Source organism: Balaenoptera borealis (assembly GCF_965194805.1).
Source record: "Balaenoptera borealis genome assembly, chromosome: 11".
NCBI classification, from domain to species: Eukaryota; Metazoa; Chordata; class Mammalia; order Artiodactyla; family Balaenopteridae; genus Balaenoptera; species Balaenoptera borealis.
The window spans coordinates 11,676,474-11,704,445 of record NC_138868.1 but is presented as its reverse complement, the minus strand read 5'-3'; the positions used below and the strand labels follow the sequence as shown (position 1 = coordinate 11,704,445).

At 39.4% G+C, this 27,972-nt stretch overlaps 1 protein-coding gene across 4 annotated transcripts; it reads right to left on the bottom strand.

Annotated features, from left to right (window-relative positions):
* Window positions 1–116: 116 nt before the first annotated feature.
* LOC309605425 (glycine N-acyltransferase-like) lies at window positions 117–26,384 on the bottom strand. Of its 4 annotated transcripts, none has more exons than XM_082341287.1 (7): window positions 25,381–26,384; window positions 21,677–21,818; window positions 19,822–19,917; window positions 16,611–16,718; window positions 7,901–8,027; window positions 5,441–5,612; window positions 117–1,141 (listed from the first exon to the last, which is right to left on the bottom strand). In XM_082341287.1, the coding sequence occupies exons 3-7, from the start codon at window positions 19,897–19,899 to the stop codon at window positions 739–741; spliced, it is 888 nt and encodes a 295-aa protein (XP_082197413.1). In that variant the 5' UTR covers window positions 19,900–19,917; window positions 21,677–21,818; window positions 25,381–26,384; the 3' UTR covers window positions 117–738. The 4 variants fall into 4 exon arrangements, with proteins under 4 accessions (XP_082197413.1, XP_082197414.1, XP_082197412.1 ...); XM_082341288.1 differs by lacking the exon at window positions 25,381–26,384 and adding an exon at window positions 25,309–25,329; XM_082341286.1 differs by lacking the exon at window positions 21,677–21,818 and having other exon boundaries at window positions 25,381–26,382.
* Between the last annotated feature and the right edge of the window lie 1,588 nt (window positions 26,385–27,972).

Sequence of the window (27,972 nt, the reverse complement as noted above, 5' to 3'; positions counted from 1 at the left end):
TAAGCCCCCAGTAAATCTGAAACTCCCAGCTCTCACCTTGTGCAATTTCAGAGGACAGAGACAATGTTAGTATCTCTTTCCTGGAGTAGGAGTTGCAAAAGAAGATATTAATGCCCATCAGTCTTTTTGTTTTAATTATCTCTGTTGCATTATACACACACACACACACACACACACATATATATATATCATCTATATCTATGGCTATAGAAATGTATGGTGTGTGTGTATAGTATATTTCATATGATTATAATACAAGGCTTAAGAAGTGACCTAGGAAAGGAGGATATTCAAAGAGCTACTCAGAAGACATGTGACTCTCTAGTCAATTAAAAACAAAACATAGGAAGCCAGAGGGAAAAAATCATAGAACCCACAAATTATTACAACCCTTCTGGCAAATTGGAAAGGGTCAATGAGCTAGTAGTTCCAGGAAGAACAATGTAGAAAAACATGCAACTAAGTATAAAGCATGACTAGGATGCTGAAAGTGTGGGAGTTGTACAAGCCAGACAGCTGGGGTGCCTGGTCTATTTCCTACTGAGGAAACTAAGGGAATCCTGGGAGGTATTTGAGCACAGAGACTGAGGCTTTCCTGTTCACTATCCATCACTGCTTCCTCAGAGCTCAGGACCCTTCATTACCATTGATTACAGTTTATTCCCTCTCTCCATCACCCATCGGCTCCTCCAGGCACATGCCCCGTCCATTCAACACTGTCTTGTGTTCAGGGCTGCTTCACAGAGGCACAAAGTTCCACTGGTTCCAGTCACAGGGCACGGAGATACTCTGCAGGTTGAAGCTCAGTTTTTGCATGATGTGATTGGCCCTATCTACATGGGAATACATGGGGAAGCCAAGTTTGTCTAGAGCCTGAATCTGGACATAGGTGAGGTAGGTGATGAGGCCCTGGGCCCGGTACTCAGGTATGGTGCCTGCCATCCGCAGCTCTCCTGTCTGGTCCATCAGGGCCCAGGACACAGGGGTCCCCTCAGGCCCCAGCAGGCAGAAGGTGGGGAAGGCCCAGATACAGCGCTCGATGAATCGCTGGCTCCTCTCATTGCCACCAAAATGCCAAAATTTATTCACCAAGGCAGCGTGGGTAGGATCCAGGGATGAGAGTTTCAACACCTTTTGATGGCTATTGGGAACAAGGGGAAAGAATAGCCCATAATATTGAAGCTGTATACAAGCCTGTGTATCCCTGTCCTTTGAAATAAAAAGCTTTTGCTTTAGCCTCCCAGGCCTCCCTTGAGTGTCAAAAGGCTAACTTCAGAGTTAGTGATTAGACAATGTGAAGAGCTAGAAACAGAAGAGCTGTTGGGCTGAGAAACTGGTAACAATTTAGACTATAAATCTGCCACATGGCAGAATCACTGGACTCACAATTCCCTGCAAGATATTGATAAGGGCCTGACACACATTCCTAAGTTGGTTTTACAGGAAGTAGATCCCCACCAGATGAAAACTGCTGACCTCAAGAACATGGACCCTAGACTGGTTGAAACCAGAAGGTTGATGATGCTTGAAACTTCACCTTGATGCCAACCAATTCGAGAACTCTGCACAAGCTGACCACAACCCTGTAGCACCCTCCATCACACTGACTTTAAAACCCCTTCCCTGAAAGCCACTGGGGAGTTCAAGTCTTTTGAGCGTGAGCTGCCCATTCTCCTTGCTTGGTGCCCTGACATAAACGCTGTACTTTCCTTCACCACAACCCAGTGTCAGTAGATTGGCTTTACTGTGAGTGGACACACATGACTTCTTTTGCTGTTTGGTTCGGTAACAATATCACATATACTGTGGAGTATTTTATTTGTCCCCTGCCCCAATTGTTCTGAGAGGGGAATAGGAGCATATTTAAGCATAAGTGCTCTGTAGCCAGGCTGCCTGGGTTCATAATCTGACTCCTTGGGTGATTTGGGGCTGATTACTTCATTTCCCACTTCCTCTATTTCTTCATCTAATAAATAAGGATGATAATCACACCTCCTTTATAGAATCATTGTGAGGCTTAAATGAGTCAATGGATGTAGGGGCTTAGAACAAGCACCTGGCAGATAATAAATCCTCTACAGAAATTAGCTACAATTGTTTCATTTGGCCTCTGCTGCAACCTTCCAACCTAGATAGGGCAGGTGTTCTTATCCTTACTTTACACAGAAGGAAAAAGTTGCAGAGATATAAACAAGTGCCCCAAAGCACATGCTAGCAAGCAGTGGAGCCAGAGCTTAAAATATTGATGTGCGAAGGTCCTTGGCTACCATGTTGAACAAGTGGGGAGGCTGAAGTCCAGAAAGGGGCAGTGACATGGAGTGCAGGCAGCCCCCGAGACACAGAACACTGAATCTGAAGGCATCTGCAGGCTGTAAAGAGGCTTTGGGAGGTGTCCTAGGAAGAGCCCATGAGGTGGAACTAGGAGATCTAGACTCAAGCCCACTATGCCCTTAACCATCCATGTGACCTGAACAAGCTATTTCATCATCTGAGTCTGTTTTCTGTCAGGAAAATGGGGATAATATCTCCCATCCTGTCTATCCTCAGTGCAGACAAGGGGATCCAGAGAGATTCTTTGATACAAAGTGAATAAAACTCTCCCAGGAGTACAAACGGAAGGCCATGGGATTGGGCATCTTCAGCTCAAATCTCCACCATCAGTGTTCAGTTCTATTCAGTGTTAGACTGGACATCAATGGGGGAAAATATATTATTTGTTGAAATTCTCTTTATTGGAAAACTTTTGTTTGTCAAGTGAATTTACTGAACACATTTATTAAATACCTACTATATACCAGGCACTGTTTTATCTGTGGAAGATCTATCAGTGAATAAGACAGGGAAGGTACCTGCTCTCTCTCATGGGGTTTGCAATGTTGTTGGGGAGAGTTCAAACATCCAGTAAGTAAGACTGTTAACTAAATTAGCTAATTTCAAATAATCATAAGTGCTACAAAGAAAATAAAAGTGGGTCATGTGAGGAAAATAGCTGGGAAGTGATTTTAGGTGGAGTGGTCTAGCCTGGACTCTCTGGAAGGTGACATTTGAGCAGTTCTGAACAGCAAAAGAAGTCATGTGTGTCAGGATTGGGTGGGGTGGGGGCAGAGGGAAAAGCTGACTCAAAAGGCCTGAGCTTACAAACAACCCAATCAAAGAATGGGCAGAAGACCTAAATAGACATTTCTCCAAAGACATACAGGTGACCAAAAAGCACATGAAAAGCTGCTCAACATCACTAATTATTAGAGAAATGCAAATCAAAACAACAATGAGGTATCACCTCACACTGGTTAGAATGGGCATCATCAGAAAATCTACAAACAACAAATGCTGGAGAGGGTGTGGAGAAAAGGGAACCCTCTTGCCCTGTTGGTGGGAATGTAAATTGATACAGCCACTCTGGAGAACAGTATGGAGGTTCCTTAAAAAACTAAAAATAAAATTACCATATGACCCAGCAATCCCACTACTGGACATATACCCTGAGAAAACCATAATTCAAAAAGACACATGCACCCTAATGTTCATTGCAGCACTATTTACAATAGCCAGGTCATGGAAGCAACCTAAATGCCCATTGACAGACAAATGGATAAAGAAGATGTGGTACATATATACAGTGGAATATTACTCAGCCATAAAAAGGAATGAAAATGGGTCATTTGTAGAGATGTGGATGGACTTAGAGTCTGTCGTACAGAGTGAAGTAAGTCAGAAAGAGAAAAACAAATATCGTATACTAATGCATATATGTGGAATCTAGAAAAATGGTACAGATGGACCTGTTTGCAAGGCAGAAATAGAGACACAGATGTAGAGAACAAACATATGGACAGCAGTGGGGGAAAGGGGGATGGGGGGTGGGATGAACAGGGAGATTGGGATTGACCTATATACACTAATATATATAAAATAGATAACTAATAAGAACCTGCTGTATAAAAAATAAAATAAAATACAATTCAAAAAAAAAAAAAAAAAAAGCCTGAGCTTGCAATGATCGATGGCAGGAGGAAGACCAGTGTTGTTGGGGGCAGTAAGCAAGAGAGGAGATGCGGTCTAAAAAGTAGGTGGGTGTTGGCTCTTATAGGGTCATGTTGGTGTTCCGAATTATTTCCAAGTGAGATGGGAAGTACTGGAGTCTTTTAAGCAGGGAAAGAACATGGTCTAATGTGCATTTTTTTTAAAAAAAGATTTCTCTGGCTGCTTGGCAGAAAATGAATGGTTAGGAGACCAAAGCAAAAGCTGGAAGAGAAGGTAAGAGGTTTAGTGGGTTGAATGGTGTGTCCACTCAAAAGGTATGCCCACCTGGAACCTGAAAATGTGACCTTATTTAGAAAAAGCATCCTTGCAGGTGTAAGTACATTAAGGATCCCAACATGAAATCATCCTGGATTACCTAGTGGGCCTTTAATCCAATAAAAAGTGTCCTTATAATAGACAGAAGAAAAGACACAAACACACACAGAGAAGCCCATGTGAAGGCAAATTCAGAAATGAGAGTGATGAAGCTGAGCCAGGCTGGGACCTGGGACCCTTTGCTGCAGCGTTACAACGCTTGCACCTGGACAAACTTCTCCTCGGGCAACAAAATACACAGAAACTATAAGAAACCAAAAATAACTGTGTGCATGTGCAGTTGGGGCAAATTATGAACAAAGGGACAAAAAGACCAAAAACGCCCAATTCCCACTTTTGAAGAGCCAGGAGCAAAAAACAGGGTGTTGGGAGCAAAAGCAGGGCACTGCTCATGCCCCCTGCACACAACACCACCAAAGGGGTGGGCAGGCCACCTAAGCCACCCCTCCGGCCCGACCCCTGGACACACCCCTACTCTCACCCCATATAAGGAACCAGCTCGACCCCCTGCCTCAGCCAGCAAGCAAGCAAGGGAACCTGTTGCTTGTTCTTCCTCCCCCCTGCTGCAGCAAGCTCCCAACAAAGTCTCGCCTGAACTTCTTGTCTGGCCTCTAATCAACTTCTATTGATTGGGGAAGGCCAAGAACCCTGGTTGGTATCAAAGCCACAAGCCAAGGAATGCCTAGAGCCACCAGAATCTGGAAGAGACAAGGAAGGATTCCCTCCCAGAGGCTTTGAAGGGGACAGAGGCTCGCCAACCCATGGACTTAGGACTTCTGGCCTCCAGAACTGTGAGAATAAATTTCTGCTGTTTTAAGCCACCCCAGTTTGTTGTGCTTTTTTGCGACTGTACTAGAATGTGCTGGCTAATTCAGTGGTGACAGATATGAGGCTTCTTTCTTTTTTGTTTTGTTTTGTTTTTGTTTTTGTTTTTTGCCACGCTATGCAGCTTGCGGGCGGGATCTTAATCAGCTCCCAGACCAGAAGGATTGAACCTGTGCCCTCGGCAGGCAGTGAAAGTGCAGAGTCCTAACCACTGGACCACCAGGGAATTCCCCAGAGCAACTTCTTTCAGACTTACATGGACTTGTATTTATCACCATTGGGTGATACGTTTTTTTCATCCAGCAAGGAAGTAGCCAATTTCTTTGCTGTCTCAGAGACCATATAGAGAAAGCACTGTGTTTGCTTCACCTTGCCCAATTTAATAGCCGCAAGATTTTTTATCACATCATCCAGGCTGGATTGTGAACCTAGATGGAGGAAATGAATTATATGAGATATCACTGTTCCTTTAAGTGTCAGGAAAAAGCTGTCCAACGGCTGCAAAGTTTGAAGATTTCCAATTATTAAAACTCGTGTTCCATCATGAAAAGACTTCTAATGGGATAATGGCAAATCACTCTCATATTTAAAAATAATTCAAAATTGGAATAATACTACGATTCCTGAATACATCACAGTACAGTTACGACCATCAAAGGAGATGAGGTATAAAGATAATAACCAAAATTGATTGAAAAATTCTATGCACTCAGTGCAGTAGATTGTTGCTACAGTGGTCTGAGTTTGTTCCTCTTCACTATCATGATTTTTTTCTCCTTAACTGACTATGGGATTCACCATGAAACTTGCTTTGGCCAATGGAAAAACAACAAATATGAATCAGTAAAAAGCTTGAAAAGTGACTATGTACGGAGGTTTGCCTTTTCTCTCTGCTCTTGAGAACCTGTGACTTCTATACGTCACCCAAGCCACTTCATCAGCACAGTCAGTGGCCAGCATTAACAGCCAAACTTGAGATTATGGCTAACTTAGTCCTACCAGCTCATTGACAACCCCCAGCTGACTGCAGCCACATGGGTGAATCTAGGAGAGACCAGCAGAAGAATCACCCAGCTGAGTCTAGTCCAATTTGCTGACCCACAAAATCGTGAGCTAATAAATGATTGTGGTTTGCAGTCACTATTTGGGGATGGTTTGAAAACCTAACTGATGAAATCAGGCATAGTGCTAAGCACTTCTCATTCAAGATCTTATTCAATTTTTAAATGGCTTATGTTTCGGGTACTATTCTAATCCTCATTTTTATATATAAGGAAACTGATCCCCAGAGAGTTTGTTCCTTGCCTTAGATCACAGAACTACTAACAGGCCCAACAAGGTCACAATTTTAGGTAGTCTGACTCCAGAGAATACTTTTTTCTTTTTTTCTGGCCGCACAATAGCTTGGGGGATCTTTGTTGCAGGATCTTAGTTCCCTGACCAGGAATCGAACTTGGGCCAGGCCTCTGGCAGTGAGAGCACAGAGTCCTAACCATTGGACCGCCAGGGAATTCCCAAATACATTCTTAACTACTAAATTCCTCCTTCGTAAATAAGACAATGATGAAATGGAGATGAGACAGAAGGAAAGTTCTGCTCCCATATTCAAGCTCTCTAATAGATCCTGGAATAAACCATGAATCCTTAGCTATTAAGAAATTATGTTATTCATGATTTCCTATGTAAACCCCATGTACTGCAGTCTTCAAGTTCTAATTCACTATTGTTGGAGGAGGTCATCAAGAAGACGTGCTACCTGTTGACCCATGAGCTGGACCCAGGCAACTGGAGGTTCCCCACTCCCTCCCCTCCTTGGAATGTGCTTCCCACTTGCCTTCCCAGCTCCCAGAAGCTGCTCCAAGGACACAGCCTGAGATTGAAATGTGGTGTTGAGATATCTGGATTGGGTACATGACTGAACCCAGTTACGGCCACTATATAAATGTTTAAGATTTTGGCAGGTGGGTGAGGTGATATACTCATCCTGCAGTCTCCTGAGACAAGCCTGGAAGTTCCCCTGCTTATTAAGCTTGCCACCTACCAATCGGAAGTGGTTTGCCCCTTTCTTAGGTCTCTCCTTGCCATACATGTATATGGGGGCTGGTTTCAGATTTCACTTGGGAAGCTCCCAAATAAGTTTGTGAACTAACAACTATGGAGGTAGTAGTGGCAGCTGAGAGAAAGAATGGACAGCAGGCTGAGTGTCTAGGACTTGGAGTAAAGATATAGAGGAGGTAGGGCTGTAATTCAAAATGAAAAGTGAGGCTTCCCTGGTGGTGCAGTGGTTGAGAATCTGCCTGCCAATGCAGGGCACACGGGTTCGAGCCCTGGTCTGGGAAGATCCCACATGCCGCAGAGCAACTAGGCCCGTGAGCCACAACTACTGAGCCTGTGCGTCTGGAACCTGTGCTCCGCAACAAGAGAGGCCGCGATAGTGAGAGGCCCGTGCACTGCGTTGAAGAGTGGCCCCTGCTTGCCGCAACTAGAGAAAGCCCTCGCACAGAAACGAAGACCTAACACAGCCATAAATGATAAATAAATAAATAAATAAATAAATAAATAAATAAATAAATAAATAAATAAATAAATAAATTAATTAAAAAAAAAAGAAAGCTGGGATTCTATTCTCTCTCTTAAAAAAAAAAAAATGAAAAGTGACACTACAGATACAGACATGGGAGATCTCAGTAGCCAGCACACATCCTGGTTCCCTTACTTTGAATCTGCAAATGTTGCTTCCAGTTGATGACTTCTGGCAAACCAAGGAATTGCTGACATTTCTTAGGGTCCTTGGAGTAGACTTGGTAAGTATTGGTGTAGTGATCAAGGTCATCTGTCATCTCCTGTTTGGGTTGGGAAAAGTAGAATCAACCAAAATGCTTGTATTTAGTGATTGCCATATTCGTTTTCAGGGTTCCATTATATTATGATACTTTTAAATACTAAAATATTAGCTTTTTTGTTGTATTGATTTTATTGAAGGATTATTTACATTATGAGATCAAGTCAAGGACTCCCTGATTCAATTAACAATGAAAAATGTCCTGAACAAAACTACTCCTAACTCAGTTATTGCTTTAAATTTTCAAACCAAGCAAAAATGATCCATTTAAAATTATTCTTCTATCCCTCCATAAAACTCATTAAGAAGCTTGAAAAGTGACTGAGCACTGAGGCTTGCTGTCTCTTTCTGCTCTTGAGAACCCTGTGCCTTCTATATGTCATTGAATCCACTTCCATCAGCATAGTCAATAGCCAGCAAAAACCAAGCTAGCATCCACTTGGGATTGTGACTAATCTAGTCCTGCCAGCTCATGTAAAATGACAATTGAGAAGCAAAATCCCTGGCCAAAAGAATAAATCTTGCTTTAGTGCAAAGATTTTTAGAACATGTGGTCTATGAACATGTCTTTATTAAAACCGATACAGTTAACAGGTTAGACAATTCTCCTACAAATTATGAAGCCAAGAAAAAGATGAAGTAGCTTTGCTTTTTTTAAAAAAAAAATCATACCATTGTTGGTACAGATGAACTGGGTTGCAGGGCAGAAGTTGAGACACAGATGTAGAGAACAAACGTATGGACACCAAGGGGGGAAAACCGCGGTGGGGTGGGGATGGTGGTGTGCTGAATTGGACGATTGGGATTGACATGTATACAGTGATGTGTATAAAATTGATGACTGATTTAAATAAATAAATAAATAAATAAATAAATAAATAAATAAACACAAACAAACAAACAAAAAAAGAGGGCTTCCATTAACCATTTCCATGCTTTCATAAAAAAAAAATCATACCATTGTTAAACAAACAATTCCACCAACAATTAAAAAACACACTCATTTAGAAAACCGTGATTCAAAAAGAGTCATGTACCACAATGTTCATTGCAGCTCTATTTACAATAACCAGGACATGGAAGCAACCTAAGTGTCCATCGACAGATGAATGGATAAAGAAAATGTGGCACATATATACAATGGAATATTACTCAGCCGTAAGAAGAAACAAAATTGAGTTATTTGTAGTGAGGTGGATGGACTTAGAGTCTGTCATACAGAGTGAAATAAGTCAGAAAGAGAAAAACAAATACCATATGCTAACACATACATATGGAATCTAAATAAATAAATAAATAATGGTTCTGAAGAACCTAGGGGCAGGACAGGAATAAAGACGCAGATGTAGAGAATGGACTTGAGGACATGGGAGGGGAGAAGGGTAAGCTGGGACAAAGTGAGAGAGTGGCATGGACTTATATATACAACCAAATGTGAAATAGATAGCTAGTGGGAAGCAGCCGCATAGCACAGGGAGATCAGCTCTGTGCTTTGTGACCACCTAGAGGGGTGGGTTAGGGAGGGTGGGAGGGAGACGCAAGAGGGAGGAGATATGGGGATATGTGTGTATGTACAGCTGATTCACTTTGTTATAAAGCAGAAACTAACACACCATTGTAAAGCAATTATACTCCAATAAAGATGTTAAAAAAAATAATAAAAATTAAAATGTGATTAGGAAAAAAAACATACTCATTTAAGTATATCTAGCAAAATTATTAACACTGATATGGGATTATTTGAGGATGAAGTAATAGATAAGGGGAAAAAATTGCTTCAGCCAGTGAAGAGTCAGAAAGCTTTTTGTCCTATAATATCTGGAAAATATTAAACAAAAATACACTTCTTATTCAGCAAGGATACTCCTGATCAAACTATTTTTAAGAGTGATGTCACCAAAATGTCAGTGTAGAAGACCTCAGCCTCTGTCCCTCACAAAGATCAATAATTAGACAGCTACTCATGTACAAAAACAGCTCTGGGAGAGCTCTGCAGTCCACTTAAGGAGCTTCAGCAACACAGTAGAATAAAAAACCTGAGACTAACTGCACAAAAATAGAAGAAAGACAGCCTTATTTTGCCTGCATCATCCCATCCACCAAGCCAGCATTGCTCAGTGCTGACAGGGAAATCCTTATCTAGAAAGAGCTCCCTCTCACCAAGAAAGGAAGACCAGCTTCCCAGCCTTTTAAGGCACCACACAAAGGTCCCTCTTCTGTTTCATCCCACCCAGACTGGCAAAACTGAGATGTGTAGAGATGGTTAGGAACAAGGAAGAAAAGCAGGGGCTACCAACAGTAGCCATGTGGTGGGAGTCATTCACAGCTCACCCTGACCTGCTCTACAGAAAAGCTCAATAGCTTTCGCCCCTAAAGAAACCAATAGTCAGTATTGGACCCCCTGCAGATTTCATTAAGTTTTGCCCCACAGGTATTCACATTCTCTGATACCAGCCACCGGAGCCCCTCTTTACTCCCTTCCCCCATCAGGGAACTGCACCAGCAGTCAGCAGTCAGCTCTGCAGCTGCCTGAGCGCAAGACACCAGCCTGGACCCCTGCAGCTGACAGCCACCTCCTAGCACACGTTTGGGGCTAGCCCCTCCAGGTGTATACTTGCATGTCACTGCCTGATGACTGTCACTAGTCTCCACTGCCATTTGCATGCTGAGAAGGAGACTGTGCAGTCTCAGGAGAGCACTTCGATAGCTAGGTCCCCACAGCTGTTTGTGGGCCTGGATCGGGCCCTGTCTCCTGTGACAGTGACCGCAGTAACCTGCAGCTGACCCCTCCTGCTGTCCACCTGCATGCCCCCAGCCCAGCCCCCATCACCACTCTCCAGTGTTGTGCACTCATGGCACGACTCAGCAATCATTGGAGTGCATGCCAACACCTAGGGCCCCCACAGCTGCCAGCGCACCTGCAGTTGGTCCTGGCCCTTGCTGCCTGCCCTGGCCTCCACCACTATCTGTGTGTGTGTGTGCAAATGGCCCCTGCCACTACACAGGAGCCTGAAGCTGACCCCTACAGCTGTGTATGTGCACACCACTGGCTCCAGCCACTACCACTACCTGCCCTGGCCCATAGCCACTGCACTAGGAGGCACCACTGAGAACCCCAACAGCCTGGCAGCCACTTTGGACCCACTGCAATGCTCACCAAGGATCACACAGTCGTCAGTGTGGATCCCGGTAGCCTGAGTCGAAAAGACATCACACACACCCCCAAACAAGTGTCACTACATGCCCTTGCACTTGGTGCACTGCACCACTAGACTTGGGGTCACAGCACATTCTAGAATGCCTCTCCCCACAGGTAGAATTGTCCCTTACCAAGGTCAGTCCACAGAGTATGGAAGAGGTGACTGTTTCTTCAAAAGTTCAGGCACCTATGCAAGGATACAGGGATCATAAAGAATCAGGGAAACATGAAAGCACCAGAAGAATACAGTAAACCCCCAGTATCTGGCGCCAAAGAAATGGATATCCAGGAATTTCCTAATAAAGAATTCAAGATATTTTTTCAAAAGATGCTCAGAGAGCCATAAGAGAACACAGATAACAATTTAACAATATCAGGGACAACAATACAAGAACAAAATGAGAAGTTCAGAGATGGAAAACGTAAAAAAGAACTAAAAAATTTTGGAGGTGAAGAATACGGTGACTGCACTGAAGAATTCAATAGAGAGCTTCAATAGCAAACTAAACCAAACAGAAAAAAGAATGTGAGCCCAAAGTCAGACCAATTGAAATTATCTAATTAGCAGAGCAAAAAGAAAAATAATAAAAAACAGTGAGGAAATCCTACATGGTCTATGGGATACTATCAAAAGAACCAATTTGTGAATTATTAAAGTTCGAAAAGTAGAAGGTATGGAAAGGGGGAAGAAAGTTTATTTAAAGAAATAATGGCTGAGAACTTCCCAAATCTTGAGAGAAATTTGGATATACAAGTTTATGAAGCTCATAGGTCACCAAACAAAGTCAACTTAAAGAGAACCTCTCTTAGACACATTATAATAAAACTGTCAAAAATCCCCCAAAAGGCTATCAGCAGATTTCTCAGAGACCTTGCAAGCCATGAGAAAATGGGGGCAATATATTCAAAGTGCTGAAAGAAATAAACTGCCAACCAAAAATACTTTACCCAGCAAAGTTGTTCTTCAGAAAAGATAGCAAGATATCATTTTTAATATCTTGCTATCGCTATTTGTTTGTGATATTTGTTTTTTTATATTGGATATCTATTAACAAATTATTGTAGCTATAGATATTTTAATATTTTGTCCTTTAATCTTTATACTAAAGTTTCTAAAAGCCATAACATTAGGATATGAGAATATTCTGAATCTGACTATATGCTTACTTTTACCAGTATGCTGTATATTTTCATATGTTTTTATGTTACTAATTAGCATCCTTTCCTTTCAGCGTGAAGAACTCCTTTTAGCTTTTCTTTTTTTTTTTTAAGAAAGAATTGGAACATTTTTTTCGAGGTTTCACTAACTTTCACTAACAAACAAAAACTGAGGAAGTTCATCACCAAAAGACCTGGCTTATAAGAAATACTGAAAGGGGAACAGTTCTCAGAGCTTTCTGAGATGCTCTTCCCAGGTTATAATCCTCAAATTTGGCTCAAATAAAATGTTCTGATTCCTTCTTAAAAAAAAAAAAGAAATGTTAAAAGGAGTTCTTCATGCTGAAAGGAAAGGATGCTAATTAGTAACATAAAAACATATGAAAATATACAGCATACTGGTAAAAGTAAGCATATAGTCAGATTCAGAATATTCTCATATAGTAATGTTATGGTTTTTAGCCACTTAACTCTAGTATAAAGATTAAAGGACAAAATATTAAAATATCTATAGCTACAAGAATTTGTTAATGGATATCCAATATAAAAAATATATAAATAGTGACATTAAAAAAACATAAAATGGAGGGAGCAAAAGGATAGATTTTTTGTATGCAATCAAAGTTAAATTGTTATCAGAGTAAAATAGACTGTTATATTTATAATATGTTTTACATAAGCCTCATGGTATCACAAAGCAAAAACCTACAGTAGATTTACAAAAGATAAGAGAAAAGAATCAAAGTTTACTGCCACAGAAAATCATCAATTCACAAAGGAAGGTTGCAAGAGGAAGAAAGGAACAAGAGGACTACAAAACAGCAGAAAACAATAGGATGGCATTAGTAAGTTCTTACCTCTTAATCAGTACTCTAAGTGTAAATGTATTCAATTCTCCAATCAAAATATATAGAGTAGCTAGATGGATTTAAAAAAAAAAAGATCAACTCTATGTTGCCTACGAGACTTTAAGCTTTAGGGAAACACATAGGCTCAAAGTGAAGTGATGAAAACGGCATACCATACAAATGGAAACCAAAAGAGAGCAGGAATAGCTATATTTGTATCAGACAATATAGACTTTAAGCCAAGAATGATAACGAGGGAAAAAAGAAGGCCATTACAGAACTTTAATGAAAGAAATTGAAGAAGACATAAACAAATAGAAAGATATACTTTTGGATTTATGGTTAATGAATTGGTTAAGGCTTCATGGATTGAAAGAATTAATTTTGTTAAAATAATATTACCCAAAGCCATCTGTAGATTCAATGCAACCTCTATCGAAATTCCAATAGCATTTTCATAGAAATAGAAAAAAAATCCTAAAACTTATATGGAACCACAAAATATTGACTAGACAAAGCAATCCTCAGAAATAAGAACAAATCTGGAGGCTTCATACGCTCTGATTTCAAACTATACTACAAAGCTGTAGAAATCAAAACAGTAATGTATTGACATAAAAATAGACACATAGACAAATGGAATGGAATTGAGAGCCCAGAAATAAGCTCTTGCATATATGATCAACTAATATTTGACAAGGGAGCCAAGAACACTCAATCAGGAAAGAATAGTCTCTGTAATAAATGGTATTGGGAAAGCTTACTAAGCACATGCAGAAGAATGAATCTTACACCACTCAAAAAGTTAACTCAAAATGGACTGAGGCCTTAAACATAAGTACTGAAACTGTAAAAACCTAGAAGAAAATATAGAGATAAAGCTCCTTGACATTGGTCTTGGCAATGATGTTTTGGATATGACACCAAAAGCACAAGTAAAGAAGGGAAAAAATCAACAATTGGGACTACATCAAACTAAAAAGCTTCTGCACAGCAAAAGAAAAAATCAACAAAATGAAGAGGCACCTATCAAATGGGAGAAAATACTTTCAAATCGCATATCAGATAAGGGGTTAGTACCCAAAACATATTTTAAAAACTCATACAATATAATATAAAAACCCCCAAACAATCCCATTAAAAATGGGCAGAGGAATTGACATACAAATGGCCAACAGATACATGAAAAAGTGCTTTACATCACTAATTATCAGGTAAATGCAAATCAAGACCACATACATACCAGAATGGTTATCATCAAAAGACAAGAGATAACAAGTACTGGGGAAGCTCCGGAGAAAAGGGAACCCTGTGTACTGTTGGTGGGAATGTAAATTGGTGTAACCACTATGTAAACAGTATGGAGGTTCCTCCAAAAATTAAAAATAGAACTGTCATATGAATCAGGAATCCCATTCTGGGTATATAGCCAGAGCAAATTAAAACAGGATCTCAAAGAGATACCTGCACTCCATGTTCATTGCAACATTATTCACAATAGCCAAAATATGGAAACAAAAAATGAATGGATAAAGAAAGTGTGGCATATCTTTACAATGGAATTTCAGTCAGCCACAAGAAAGAAGTAAATTCTGCCATTTGTGACAACATGGATAGACCTTGTAGGCATTATGCTAAGTGAAATAAGTCAGACAGAGGAAGACAAATACTGTATGATCTTTTTTATGTGTGGAATCTTAAAAAGCTGAATCATAGAAACAGAGAGTTGAATGGTGGTTACTAGAGGCTGGGGAGGCCTAGGTGGGGGAAATGCGGAGATATCAAAAGGTACAAACTTCCAGTTTGTACCAGATAAATAAATTTATTGTACCAGATAAATAAATTCTGAGGATCTAATATACAGTATGGGGATTATAGTTAACAAGGCTGTATTATATACAGTTGACCCTTGAACAATGCAGGGGTTATGGACCCCAACTCGCCATGCAATTGAAAATCCGCATATAGCTTTACAGTCAGCCCTTGTATCTGCTGTTCTGCATCCACAGATTCAACCATCCTCAGAGGGTGTCGTACTGTAGCATGTAATTATTGAAAAAAATCCTCATATAAGTGGACCTGTGCAGTTCAAGCCCATGTTGTTCAAGGGTCAACTGTACTTGAAAGTCTCTAAGAAAGTAGATCTTGAAAGTTGTCACCAAAAAAAAGAAATGGTAATTATGTGACCTGATGGAGTGTTAGCTAAAGCTATGGTGGGAATCATTTAATGATATATGTGTATCAAATCTACACATTGTACATTTTATACTTACAAAATCTTATATGTCAATAATTGCTCATAAAGCTGGACAAATCTTATTTTTAAGACTGTATTTTTGAAAGTAGCTCAGGTTTCTATCAATAATTAAAAGTCTTCATTTTCAGATTATTTAATTTGGTTATTTTGAATAATGTTTCTTACCAATTTCACTTCTATATAAGTTCTATAAAATATATTTACATTAAAATTTTAGATTTTTACTTGATATTTTAAAATATCATTATATGTTTTATTTTTAAAATGTCTTAACTATTCAGTTTCACTAATTAAAAAATTATCATACAATATGTAAACAACAATTCCAACTATGTCAGTTGCTCCTTAATTTTCCTTAGTTCACTCTGTTGTTTCAGACCTTACGCCTTGCAACTACTATTTTCTCTGCTTTGAGTTCAGTCCTTTCCTGCCACCATGTAAAAAATCTTATTTGTCTTCAACATCCAGTTTTGGTAAAATTTCTACTAAGAAGCATTTCTGATCCTCTCCCTGCAACCTCTACCACATATAGTCTTTTTCCTGCCCTGTTTTATTTGCTTTATTGATGACAGTAGGTTATAACACCCTGCAGCATCTCAATGGGAAGACAGTATCACAATGAGAAGTTTGGAGTTAGCACGAATGAGTTGGTGTGGTTTTAAAATTGGTGTTTTTAAAAGGTAGGAAATATTTTTTTTCCCCTTGGGTTAAGGTTTTAAAATGGGTTTCATTTATTACAATGCAGAAATCTAGCCTGGGAAATGCTCCTTTGATACCTTTAACAAAAGTGACCATCTACATAATCCTACATTACCACAACCTCCCACTGGTTGCCTCTATTCCCACAAACTGGGTGCAAGAAATGACAAAGTGTGTTTGGTCTTAAGCAGCAGCAGGGTGCTATCTGTGTTTTGATTCTGCCTGTTTCACACGACGCTGTAATTTATGTGTGGATTTATCTATAATTTCCTCCAGGCTGTGGGCTTTTTGAGGACGAGGACTTGTTAACCAACACCTCGATTCATTTCTATAATCCCAGGGTCTACCACACTGCCAGGTGCATGTTAAGCACATAGCAAATATAAACATACATGCATATTCATTCCACATCTGGCACCTTACCTGCTCCTGAGGGCGGATAACCACTGTATTAAAATCAGGCCACTTGTCCACCAGGGCCTTTAGCTTGAAAGGGTTTCCTTGGTTTATGTGGAAGGTGGTCCCATAAACCTGCAGTATCCGGACAAAGTGAGAGGGTCAGCTTATTAGGAAGCGATGGCAAAGTGCCTTGTTTGATCAGGACAAGGTTTATTTCTATGAAATAATGAAATTTTTTGATTGGAAGGCACCTAATGAGAATTTCTGCAGACCATTTTTTAGGTTCTAATTTTTGCCCCAATAAATATATCTTTAAAAAATATTCATATAGAAAATATTCAGACCAATGAAATTTATGAATAAAAATTATGAACTCTCCCATTGTAGAATTTAATAAAATCTTTAATAAATTTCCTTCTATTCATGTACACACACAACAAACTTCACAAAAAATGAAAAATATCAGATACACTCCACTCCAGGTGTTTCCAACTTTTCAGTGTAAACAATGACCCTTCAAAGAATATCTTTTTGCAGAAATCTTTGCATATGTAACTGATATTTGCTTAGGGAAGGTTTTTAGAAGAGAGATTGCTGGGCCTAAAGTTATCTACATGTTTAAGGCTTTTAAACATATATTTTTAAATTATCCTCTGGTAAAGGTAAATATTTCCTACCAATAAGTGGAGGCTATAGTAATTAAAGGTCAGGGACAATTGTCTCTTTGGTCCTTTTATAGTAAATAAAAATAAAGCCAGATAGTCTACCTATAGAAGAATGCTTACCTTTCTCTTCCCCAGAGTAAAAGGATGGTTTACAAATGGTTAAGATTGAGGAAGGTGAATAGATTCAACTCACCCCAAATTATGCCAGGTCTTTCAAAGCATTAGCCTCACATAAGATGTATCCACAATTCACCCCACTGTAAACTTATGGTCTGATCTGTAATAACAGTGGCTAATATTTGCATAGTTTCTCTGTGTGCAAGGCACAGTTCCACCTGTTCAACATAAGGTCTTCTCATCCTGACAATAACCCCAAGAGGTTAGAGCTCTCATTACTCCCTTCTTTTTTTTTTTGGCTGGGTGGCTTGTGAGATCTTAGTTTCCCCACCAGGGATCGAACCCAGGCCCTGGGCAGTGAAAGCACCGAGTCCTAACCATGGGTCACCAAGGAAGTCCCTCATTACTCCCTTTTTGTATGAGAAAACTAAAGCATGTAAAAGTTAAGCGATGTGGCATCGACATACAGCTTGACGGTGGAAGAGGCAGGCACAGACCCAGGCAGGCTGGATGCTGAGTCTGCCCTTTTAGCCACAGAACCAACGCGATGTCACTGTCATCAACCTAACTCCCATGGTAGGATTAGGGTGCATGTTCTTGACAAAACTAATAATAGAAATTGAAATATACAACTTTATCGACCAATGTCCAAGGCGTTATGCCCAGTGGATGAGCATAATGGTTAGTACTTAGCTTCAAGGGTGAACCTGCCTGGAATAAAACCCTGGCTACTTACTGTGTGAACTCGGTAAAGTGCAGAGACCTGGTGTCCCTGTGCCCGTAGAACACCACCCCCAGGATTTTGACATTGATACAGTCAAGATGTGGAACAGTTTCACCAACACGAGGATCACTCGTGCTGCTCTATAGAGTGACACCCATTACCCTCCACTGCTCACCTCCTCCTTCACCTCCAGCAACCATCAATCTCTTCTCCATGTCTATAATTTTGTTATTTCAAGAATTTTATATAAATGGACTCATGTAGCATGTAGCCCTTTGGGACTGGCTTTTTTTCCCACTCAGCATAATTTTCTGGAGCTTCATCCAGATTGTTGCAGGTATCAATAGGTCATTTCTTCTTTGTCATTTAGTAGTATTCCATTGTAGGGATGTACCACCTTTCATTTAGCCATTCACCTATGTGAAGGACATCTGAGTTGTTTTCAGCTTTTGACTATTATGGATAAGGTTGTTATAGACATTCATGTACATAGTTTTGTGTGAAAATAAACTTGTATTTGTCTGGGGCAAATGCGCAGGATTGTAATTGCTGGTTGTGTGCTGGTTGCAAGATTAGTTAGGAACTTACAAATTGCTTTTCAAGAGTGGCTGTACCGTCTCCCATTCCTACCAGCAATATATGAGAGATCCAGTCTCTCTTCATTCTTAACAGCATCTGAAGTTGAGGGTCTATTTTGCTCAAAGCATGCAGGTAGGCTCAGGTGAGTTGAAGTTGGGTAAGTTGATTATATTTCTGGCCTCAAGAGTAACCAGTTGGCAAGTTATTTAAGTTTCCTTGGTCAGATGCATCATCTACAACATAGGGAGAAGAGTGACACCCTCCTCATGTGGGAGTTTTGAAGTTTATATGAGTTCACAGATAAAGCCCAGTGGCTGGGATGAGGTAAGGGCTATAAGTGCTTTCTATTGCCACTAATGAACTGTACTGGCGTTGTTCTGACCTTGAGGTCCCCATTGGTGCTGGTGCTGGGCAGTGGTTGCATGTGACTTAAGCTTCTATCTTTAGGTGTAAAAGGAGCTTTTAAAAAGCAGTTTAGGGACTTCCCTGGCGGTCCAGTGGTTAGGACTCCACGCTTTCACTGCCGAGGGCTTGGGTTCAATCCTGGGTCGGGGAACAAAGATTCCACGAGATGCATGGCCAAAAAATAAAAAATGAAAGAAAAGCATTTTATTCGTTTCATCAATCCTCTGAATGTTAAAAATGAAAATATAAATAAAATGTGCATAAATCCAGCCACTTTGTAGCAAATATTGCTGCAATAAAATAATGAATAGTATATAATTATTTCTAGGTCCCTCCATGGAGAGTGCACAATCTTTTGGATTTCAAAGAAACAGAAGTTGATCCATTAAATGTTCCAAGAAGGTACATGGTGGTTAACCTTGCCTTGGGCACAAAAGTTTAAAAATTAGTATGTACTTAGATCAACCTTTTAAAGAGAAATCAAGGAAATGTTTTCGAGTCTGCAGAGAGCGTTTTTTTTTGCCACTTAAAAGTATCAGGCAAGTCATATTACTGAGACCTGTTTCCTCTTCTGGGACACAAGTATAATAGACCTCCCTTGCCAAGAGGTGGTGTGAACTATGTGAGATGCAGCATGAGTGATTTCCTGCCACAGAATGGGTGCTCAGTAAAAGCTCATTCTCTTTCTCACCTCTGTTACAAGAAGACACAACCATTTGGTTCCCTAAGAATGTCCCATGCTCACCTTTAAGGACTCAGGGAGGCTCTTCCGTAAGTATTTTTCTAGCATCTGCAGCATCTGTGGACCCTGTAAGTGGAGCATCTTGGCAGGTACCTTAGCCTAGAGAGAAGACCAAGAAACAGCCAGGAATGAGAAGATACTGAACCAATAGGAATAGATTGGCACACATTTACCTGAACCTTAGAAGATAGCAGGTGAGATAAATTTGCCTAGAAAACTTCTTTGGGAGAGGGGGAGAAAGTATAGTCACCATAGATTTCTAGCCTTACTATGAAGGACAGGAGTTTAGAAGAGCATCATAAAAGTCCTGAAGGGGTCACCTCATAGAAGACACAAAGAAATAAGAGCCGAAGATTCTACCCTAATACCTATGTCCAAGCCCTTCTTCAGTGCCTTTTATTGGTGTCACTGTCACTGAAGTCCTCACCAACTCCAAGGAAGGATGAGACGGGCATAAAGCACAGGGTTCTCTTTCTGATAATTTTCACTTCACTTTCTTATACTACCCTGAATTTCAGTCATTAAAGACACATATATTTTAACAAACATATTCTTTTTTCAATTGAAGTATAGTTGATTTACAATGTTGTGTTAATTTCTGCTGTACAGCAAAGTGATTCAGATATATATATATATATATATATATATATATATATATACATTTTTTAAAAAAATATTCTTTTCCATTGTGGTTTATCACAGGATATTGAATATAGTTCTCTGTGTTATACAGCAGGACCTTGTTGTTTATCCATTCTGTATATAATAGCTTACATCTGCTAACCCCAACCTCCCACTCCATCCCTCCCCCAACCCCCTCCCCCTTGGCAACCACAAGTCTGTTCTCTATGTCTGTGAGTCTGTTTCTGTTTCATAAATAGGTTCATTTGTGTCATATTTTAGATTCCACATAGAAGTGATATCATATGGTATTTGTCTTTCTCTTTCTGACTTACTTCACTTAGCATGATAATCTCTATTTGCACCTATGTTGCTGCGAATGGCATTATTTCATTCTTTTTTATGGCTGAGTAGTATTCCATTGTGCATATGTACCACATCTTCTTTATCCATTCATCTGTCAATGGATATTTAGGTTGTTTCCATGTCTTGGCTATTGTGAATAGTGCTGCTATGAACATAGGGGTACCTGTATCTTTTTGAATTAGAGTTTTGTCTGGATATATGCCCAGAGTGGGATTGTTGTATCATATGGTAATTCTGTTTTTAGTTTCTAAGGAACCTCCATACTGTTTTCCATAGTGGCTGTACCAACTTACATTCCCACCAACAGTGTACAAAGGTTGCCTTTTCTCCACATTCTCTCCAGCATTTGTTATTTGTAAAGTTTTTAATGGTGGCCATTCTGACTGGTGTGAGGTGGTACCTCATTGTAGTTTTGATTTGCATTTCTCTAATAATTAGTGATGTTGAGCATCTTTTCATGTGCCTATTGACCATTTGTATTTCTTCTTTGGAGAATTATCTATTTAGGTTTTCTGCCCATTTTTCGATCGGGTTCTTTTGTGGTTGTTGTTGTTATAGAGTTGTATGAGCTGTTTGTATATTTTGGAAATTAAACCCTGTTGGTCGCATCGAACAAACACATTCTTTAAATATGCAAGTGCATCTTTCATGATTAAGTTGCTGTCCATGATTATCCCAACGTCACCACTAACAAGCTATGTAATCTTCAAAAAGTTACTTGACTTCCTTGTTCCTTGGCTTCCTCATTAATAAATTCTCTGAAAAGAGATCCTATCTTAGAAAATTGCTGTGATAATTAAATGAATTAATACATATTAAGTGCATAGAAAAGTTTCCAGCATATATTATCTCAAAATGTTATTATTTTTACCGTTGTTATTATTAATATTGTCACTGGCCGTTAACTACACAGTAATTCAAATCAGTCCATTGGGTTGTTCTTCTGTATTGAAGGAATGGGATGTAACTTAAACACAGACCACGATGTGAACGTCTTCAGTTAGAATAGTGCCCTGGGAAAAATTATAGACATGAGGATTAAATGAAGTAATCCACGCACTGGCACCAAATGAATGAAAAAGTGCATGTAAAACTCTTAGCAGAGTGCCTAGCAGAGAATAATATTAATATGTCATTATTATTATCATTCCCTGAAGGAAGCAGGAAAAAGGTAGATTTATGTACTTAGTCCTTTTGTGCTGAGGCACTTTACCTTTCCAGATCTCTGTCCAGCATGTTCTTGGCTTTCTTCTTTATAGGAACATATGCCCTTTGGCATAGTCAATTAAGATACAGACTTGTAGAGATGGAACCAGTGTTGCTTACTTTCAATGGGAAAATGCTTATGGTTCCAAGGATCTCATTTACCTTTTGGAACCTGCTGTGTAAACAGATTTGAGATTGCTTGAATGAGTGAATATTCTTGACTTTTCCATGTGTGTATCCTGCCCCACACCCCCAGGTGCTCTCCAGTTCTTTGGGGACACCAACAGGCCATTTTGTTCCCTATGTCCACTTATTGGTTTGGGGAGAGGAGAGTCTTCGACAGCATCACAATAGCTGTGGTTATATCTTTAAAAAATACATTTATTGTTGAATCATTTAAATGGGCATAATTAAAAACATATATAGGGTACAATTCTATGGGTTTGACACACGTATATGCCTATGAAACCATCACCACCTTTCAGATATAGAACATTTCCTTCATCCCCTGTGTTTCTTGACTTCTCTTTGTAGTCAGTTGCTCCCCATTGCTAGCCTACTCAAGAACTGATCAGCTATCACTATGGATTAGTTTGCCTTATATTGAATATAATGTAATCATACTGTGTACTTTTCATGTGGTATAATGATGTTAAGATTAAAACAATTTGATCACGTATCAGTTGTTTGTTAATTTTTATTTCTGAGTATTATTTCATTGTAGAAATATACTACAATTTATTTATCCATCCATCTGTTGATAGGTGTTTGGGTTGTTTCTTTTCTTTCCTTTTTTTGGATATAATAAGTAGAACTACAACGGCTATTCATGTAAAAGCTTTGTAGTGGTTATATGTTTTCACTTATCTCAGGTAAATACCTAGGAGTGGAATAGCTGGATTGAATGGAAAATATATGTTTAACTATATAAGAAACTGCTAAACAGTTTTTTCTAAGTAGTTGTTTCATTTTACATTCCTACCAGCAAATCATGAGAGTTCCAATTACTCCACACTTCAACAATGCTTTGGACTGTTGGTCTTTTTGTTTTTAAATTTATTATTATTTTTAAAAAATTTATTTTATATTGGAATATATTTGACTTACAGTGTTGTGTTGCTTTCAGGTTTACAGCAAACTGACTCAGTTATACATATACATATATTTATTCTTATTCCGATTCTTTTCCCATATAAATTATTACAGAATATTGAGTAGAGTTCCCTATGCTGTACAGTAGGTCCTTGTTGATTATCTGTTTTATCTGCTAATCCCAAACTTCTAATTTATCCCTCTGCCCACACCTTTCCCCTTTGGTTACCATAAATTTGTTTTCGAAGTCTGTGAGTCTGTTTCTGTTTTGTAAATAAGTTCATTTGTATCATTTTCAGACTGCTGGTCTTTTAAATTGTAGCTAAACTATGGATGTGAAGAGTTATCTCATTGTGGTTTTAATTTACCTTTTCATGATGACACGGTACTGGTAATTCATGTTCTTTTTAAAAACTTCTTGATCAGTTTAGAGCAGGGTTCCTTAAATTTAGCACTACTTCTATTTCAGCCCAGACAATTCTTCGCTGTGGGAAGCAATTCTGTGTACTGTAGAACATAAAGTAATGCCCCTGGCCTCTACCCACTAGCCATTAGTAGTAACACCTCCAGTCTCAATTGTGAAAAACAAAAATGTCTCCAGACATTGGCTCCATCTCCTTGAGAGCCTCAGGATAGTGGAAGTCTAACGTTCCGAGAGGCAAATGTGACCTTTTATCCAGAAGCATCTTGTAAGAGGTAAAATGAAGCAGAAGAGGCAAAATGAGCTTGATGCCAAATTTCTAGGGTTGTAACATTGTTATAATACTACAAATCACATAATGAGAGACTGCTCTACATATAAGCATGCACACATACACACAGCGTAAAGTACCACCACCACCACCAACAAACATATCGTCCAGTTAATAGGGTAGACTGAAACCTGAAGAGGCTCTAGAACACTGTACAGTCAGGGTGAGCTTTTAGCTTTGGCAAAGGGCAAAGTCCACAGTTCAGACCCAGCCTTTGCCTTATTGGAAATGTTTGCAAAATGCTGAACAATTCAAACACAGAAAACAAGTTCTAAAGAATAGTTTTATAAAACAACATTAACAAATAGGAACAAACAAGACACAATCTCTATGTCTAGCACTAGGATAAGATTACATAAATTATGATCTCTTAGTATGTTGCAACTCTAGGAACCATTAACATAATAACTATCACACACACACATACACAGGAGAATACTAAAATAAAAGGAGAAAATGTAGAACATAAAACAGTACATAATTCCTGATTATAATAGGTAAGTCTTTGCTTACACATATTCTATATGCAACATATATGAGAATTGTAAGGATGTAGAAAGATAAATTTAGAAGGGAAAGCAAAATATTAAGACATTTTATGGGGGCTTCCCTGGTGGTGCAGTGGTTAAGAATCCGCCTGCCAATGCAGGGGACACGGGTTCGAGCCCTGGTCCGGGAAGATCCCACGTGCCGCGAAGCAGCTAAGCCCGTGCACCACGACTACTGAGCCTGCGCTCTGGAGCCCTCAAGCCACAACTACTGAAGCCTGTGAGCCTAGAGCCCGTGCTCCGCAACAAGAAAAGCCACCGCAATGAGAAGCTCGGGCACTGCAACGAAGAGTAGCCCCCGCTGGCCACAGCTAGAGAAAGCCTGTGCACAGCAACAAAGACCCAACAGAGCCAAAAATAAATTAAGAAAAAAAAGGACATTTTATGGCCATAGCATTATCGATAAAATCTTGTAAATTAACTTTCTTTTTCACATGATTTGAATTAACAGTAAATCTGGCCTGCATTCTGGTCCACATTCCTCTGCATATTTCCTCTTTGACTTTGAACAGACTACTTCACTTTCCTGGTTAACCTGTGTCTAAAGAAAAAGCTACGTCCTTTAGAAAGTTTCCTACAGGACTAAATAGAACGATGTTTGCTTAGTGTCTCGGCACATTAGGTGCTACATAAATGTTACTTGGATCAGCATCCTTCCTTGCAAATGTTATTACTTCTCCACTCACCCACCAGCTTCTCAAATCCCTCCATATCATTTATCTGCTTAGAATGAAACCTGGCTTAATCCTTCCAAGAATTTTTTCCACAGTACACCTGCTGTATACAGAGTACCTGCAATGCATTATTTCTCAAATTGAATAGACTCCCTTTTCTTCAACCTAAGTGTCAATAAATAAGCTCGGCCCTTCATGTGGAAACCAACGAGAGCATTTGATTTTTCCCACCTTGTCGTGAGAGAAAAATGAGGAGGCAAGTGTCACAAAGTAGTGATTCTCTCCAGTGAGATGAGCCCTCACCTTGTCTCCACGGAGAAAGGTCCCCAGGAACAAATGAGAAGCAGCAGACTTTTCCAGAATATGAACTTCCCTTTATCCTGGCAAGTACAGCCAGGAACTGCAAAGTGTGTTTTGGTAATTTTTCTACAGAAATAGCTAAATTGAAGCTGTTGAAGTAGACCTTGTCTCTTTAAAAGCAGTGGGGAGAAGCTTCTGTTAGCTGGTGTGGAATCCAGTGGCACCTGGTCCCTCCCTCTGGGTCACATGTTCTGCTGCCTCTGCAAATTTGGGAGTCTGATTGTAACTAAGGGTTTGTATCCTAATCCTACCATTTACCAGCTGTGTGTCTTTGACCAAGTCATCTAATCTCTCTGTGCCTCTGTTTCCTCATTCATAGGTGAGGTAAATAATACTACCTATTCTCACTAGGTTGTTTTTTTTTTCCAATTTTCTTATAAATTTTATTTTGTTATTTATTTATTTTTTATTGGAGTATAGTTGATTTACAATGTTGTGTTAGTTTCAGGTGTACAGCAAAGTGAATCAGTTATCATATACATATACTTACTCTTTTATAGATTCTTTTCCCATATAGGTCATTACAGAGTATTGAGCAGAGTTCCCTGTGCTCTACAGCAGGTCCTTATTAGTTATCTATCTTATATAAAGTAGTGTGTATATGTTAATCCCAATCTCCCAATTTATCCCTCCCTAGGTTTTTGTTTTTTTAAGTTAAATGGGCTAACGTTTGTGAAATGCTTAGGTAAGTGCCTGACAAATATAAAATGTATATTAATGTCTCTTCAATGAAACATAGCAAAACAAAATTACCGTCATGTAGGGTAAGCTGCATATGTAAATATCTCTCAAAATATTTAGTGAAATACTTTTTCCCTGTGGTTATGGATCCAGCCCCTTTTGATATGATCATTCTAATGTGACACAATGAAGAGAAGAATGTCAGAAAGAGATGACATCTGGTCCTACTACACCGTCCTACACAGTTATACACAGTGTGAGCTTTTCCTAGAAACATCTTCACCAAATTCCTCATTTATGTTGACTCAAGGCGGCCGCTCCTAACTAGCTCATTATATATAAGTGAAGATGCACAAGTCACAATGTTAGATAAGGTTTTGCCTTAATTTGGGATTCCTGGTATTCAAGGAAAACAAATTCATGTTAAAACATTATCTGTAGTCAGATAACATACAGAATGTATCTTGCAAACAGAGATAGATAGAAGTATGGAGGCAAATTACTTTTACAATATCAGGGAACTAACTTAGGAAAAGAAACAGTTTCCTGTTGTAAAAGCATAGAAAGCCAGGGGGAATTTTATTTATCTTACATATAGATTGTTCCAGCTTTCCTTTGGTGTTAATCCACTGTGTTTGCAATGGCACAGATTCTTACCAGTCAGCCAAAGAAAACTGAAGACTGTCCCATTATCCTTAACTCTGTGGGCTAAAGAACATAAACTAGTTTGATATGGCTACACAGATTGAAGTGTGTTCTTTATTATGATAGTCATTCTGAAGGGCAGTAATAGGTGACCACTTGGAGCTAGAGGTGTCCCATCAGCTCGCAGGTATAACTCCAGGTGTACTTGACAGTTCCAGATTCTTTGAAAGGACCCATAGTACACTGGGGGAGTCGGGGAGGAAATACACTGGAATGGTCTTAACTAAGATTCCCACAGTCCTGGCTTAGCAGAGAAGAACTTGATTCCCTCATAGGATAAGAAGCCAGAAGCCTCTCATGAGATGTGGTTAAATTTATTATTTCTGTAGGTGTTTCACATCTGGGTTATGTCGTGAAGAACAGTTCCTGATTCTCAGGAATATTTGTATGTCTGTCTTTATAGCACAAGGAATTTTCTTTTCGTAGTATTGTCCAAAAAGTGTATCATTATTGATAAAATTAATGTAATAAAGTTTAGTACAATCCTCACTTTCTTTTTATGTCTAAGAAATTTTAACCTTTTATCATTTCACTAGGAATAACTCAGGGTTTCAAATGTCTGAGTGTTTGGGATTTAATTTGTAGTATTAGTGCAAAGGAAATACCTCTGAATATTGATAAAGGGCTAGTCTGACTGAGGGTTGGAGTGATTCAAATGATTAGGTTGAATGACAGTATTTTTTTTTTTAACTTTTTTTTAAAATTTATTTATTTATTTATTTATTTTTGGCTGTGTTGGGTCTTCGTTTCTGTGCGAGGGCTTTCTCTAGTTGTGGCAAGCGGGGGCCACTCTTCATTGCGGTGCGCGGGCCTCTCACTGTCACGGCCTCTCTTGTTGCAGAGCACAGGCTCCAGACGCGCAGGCTCAGTAGTTGTGGCTCACGGGCCTAGTTGCTCCGCGGCATGTGGGATCTTCCCAGACCAGGGCTTGTACCCGTGTCCCCTGCATTGGCAGGCAGATTCTCAACCACTGCGCCACCAGGGAAGCCCTGAATGACAGTATTTTATAATCTTGATCAAGTTTGGTCGATTCTTATCAACAAGACTTTCCAAAAGTATTGTTCCAGCAAATATTCCATGAATGTTTATTCATAGTATCTTACTAATATTCCTAAAGGCTAGTATTTGATCAGAGTATCATTTTTTTTA

What these genes read in the sequence shown, in the direction of transcription:
- LOC309605425 (XM_082341287.1), bottom strand. Translation starts at nt 19,899, where the DNA reads ATGCTCCACTTACAGGGTCCACAGATGCTGCAGATGCTAGAAAAATAC. An exon ending in GCCTCCCTGAGTCCTTAAAG is followed by an intron (nt 16,719 to 19,821) that starts GTGAGCATGGGA and finishes CGGATACTGCAG; the next exon opens with GTTTATGGGACCACCTTCCA. An exon ending in GCAACATTTGCAGATTCAAA is followed by an intron (nt 5,613 to 7,900) that starts GTAAGGGAACCA and finishes TCCTCCATCTAG; the next exon opens with GTTCACAATCCAGCCTGGAT.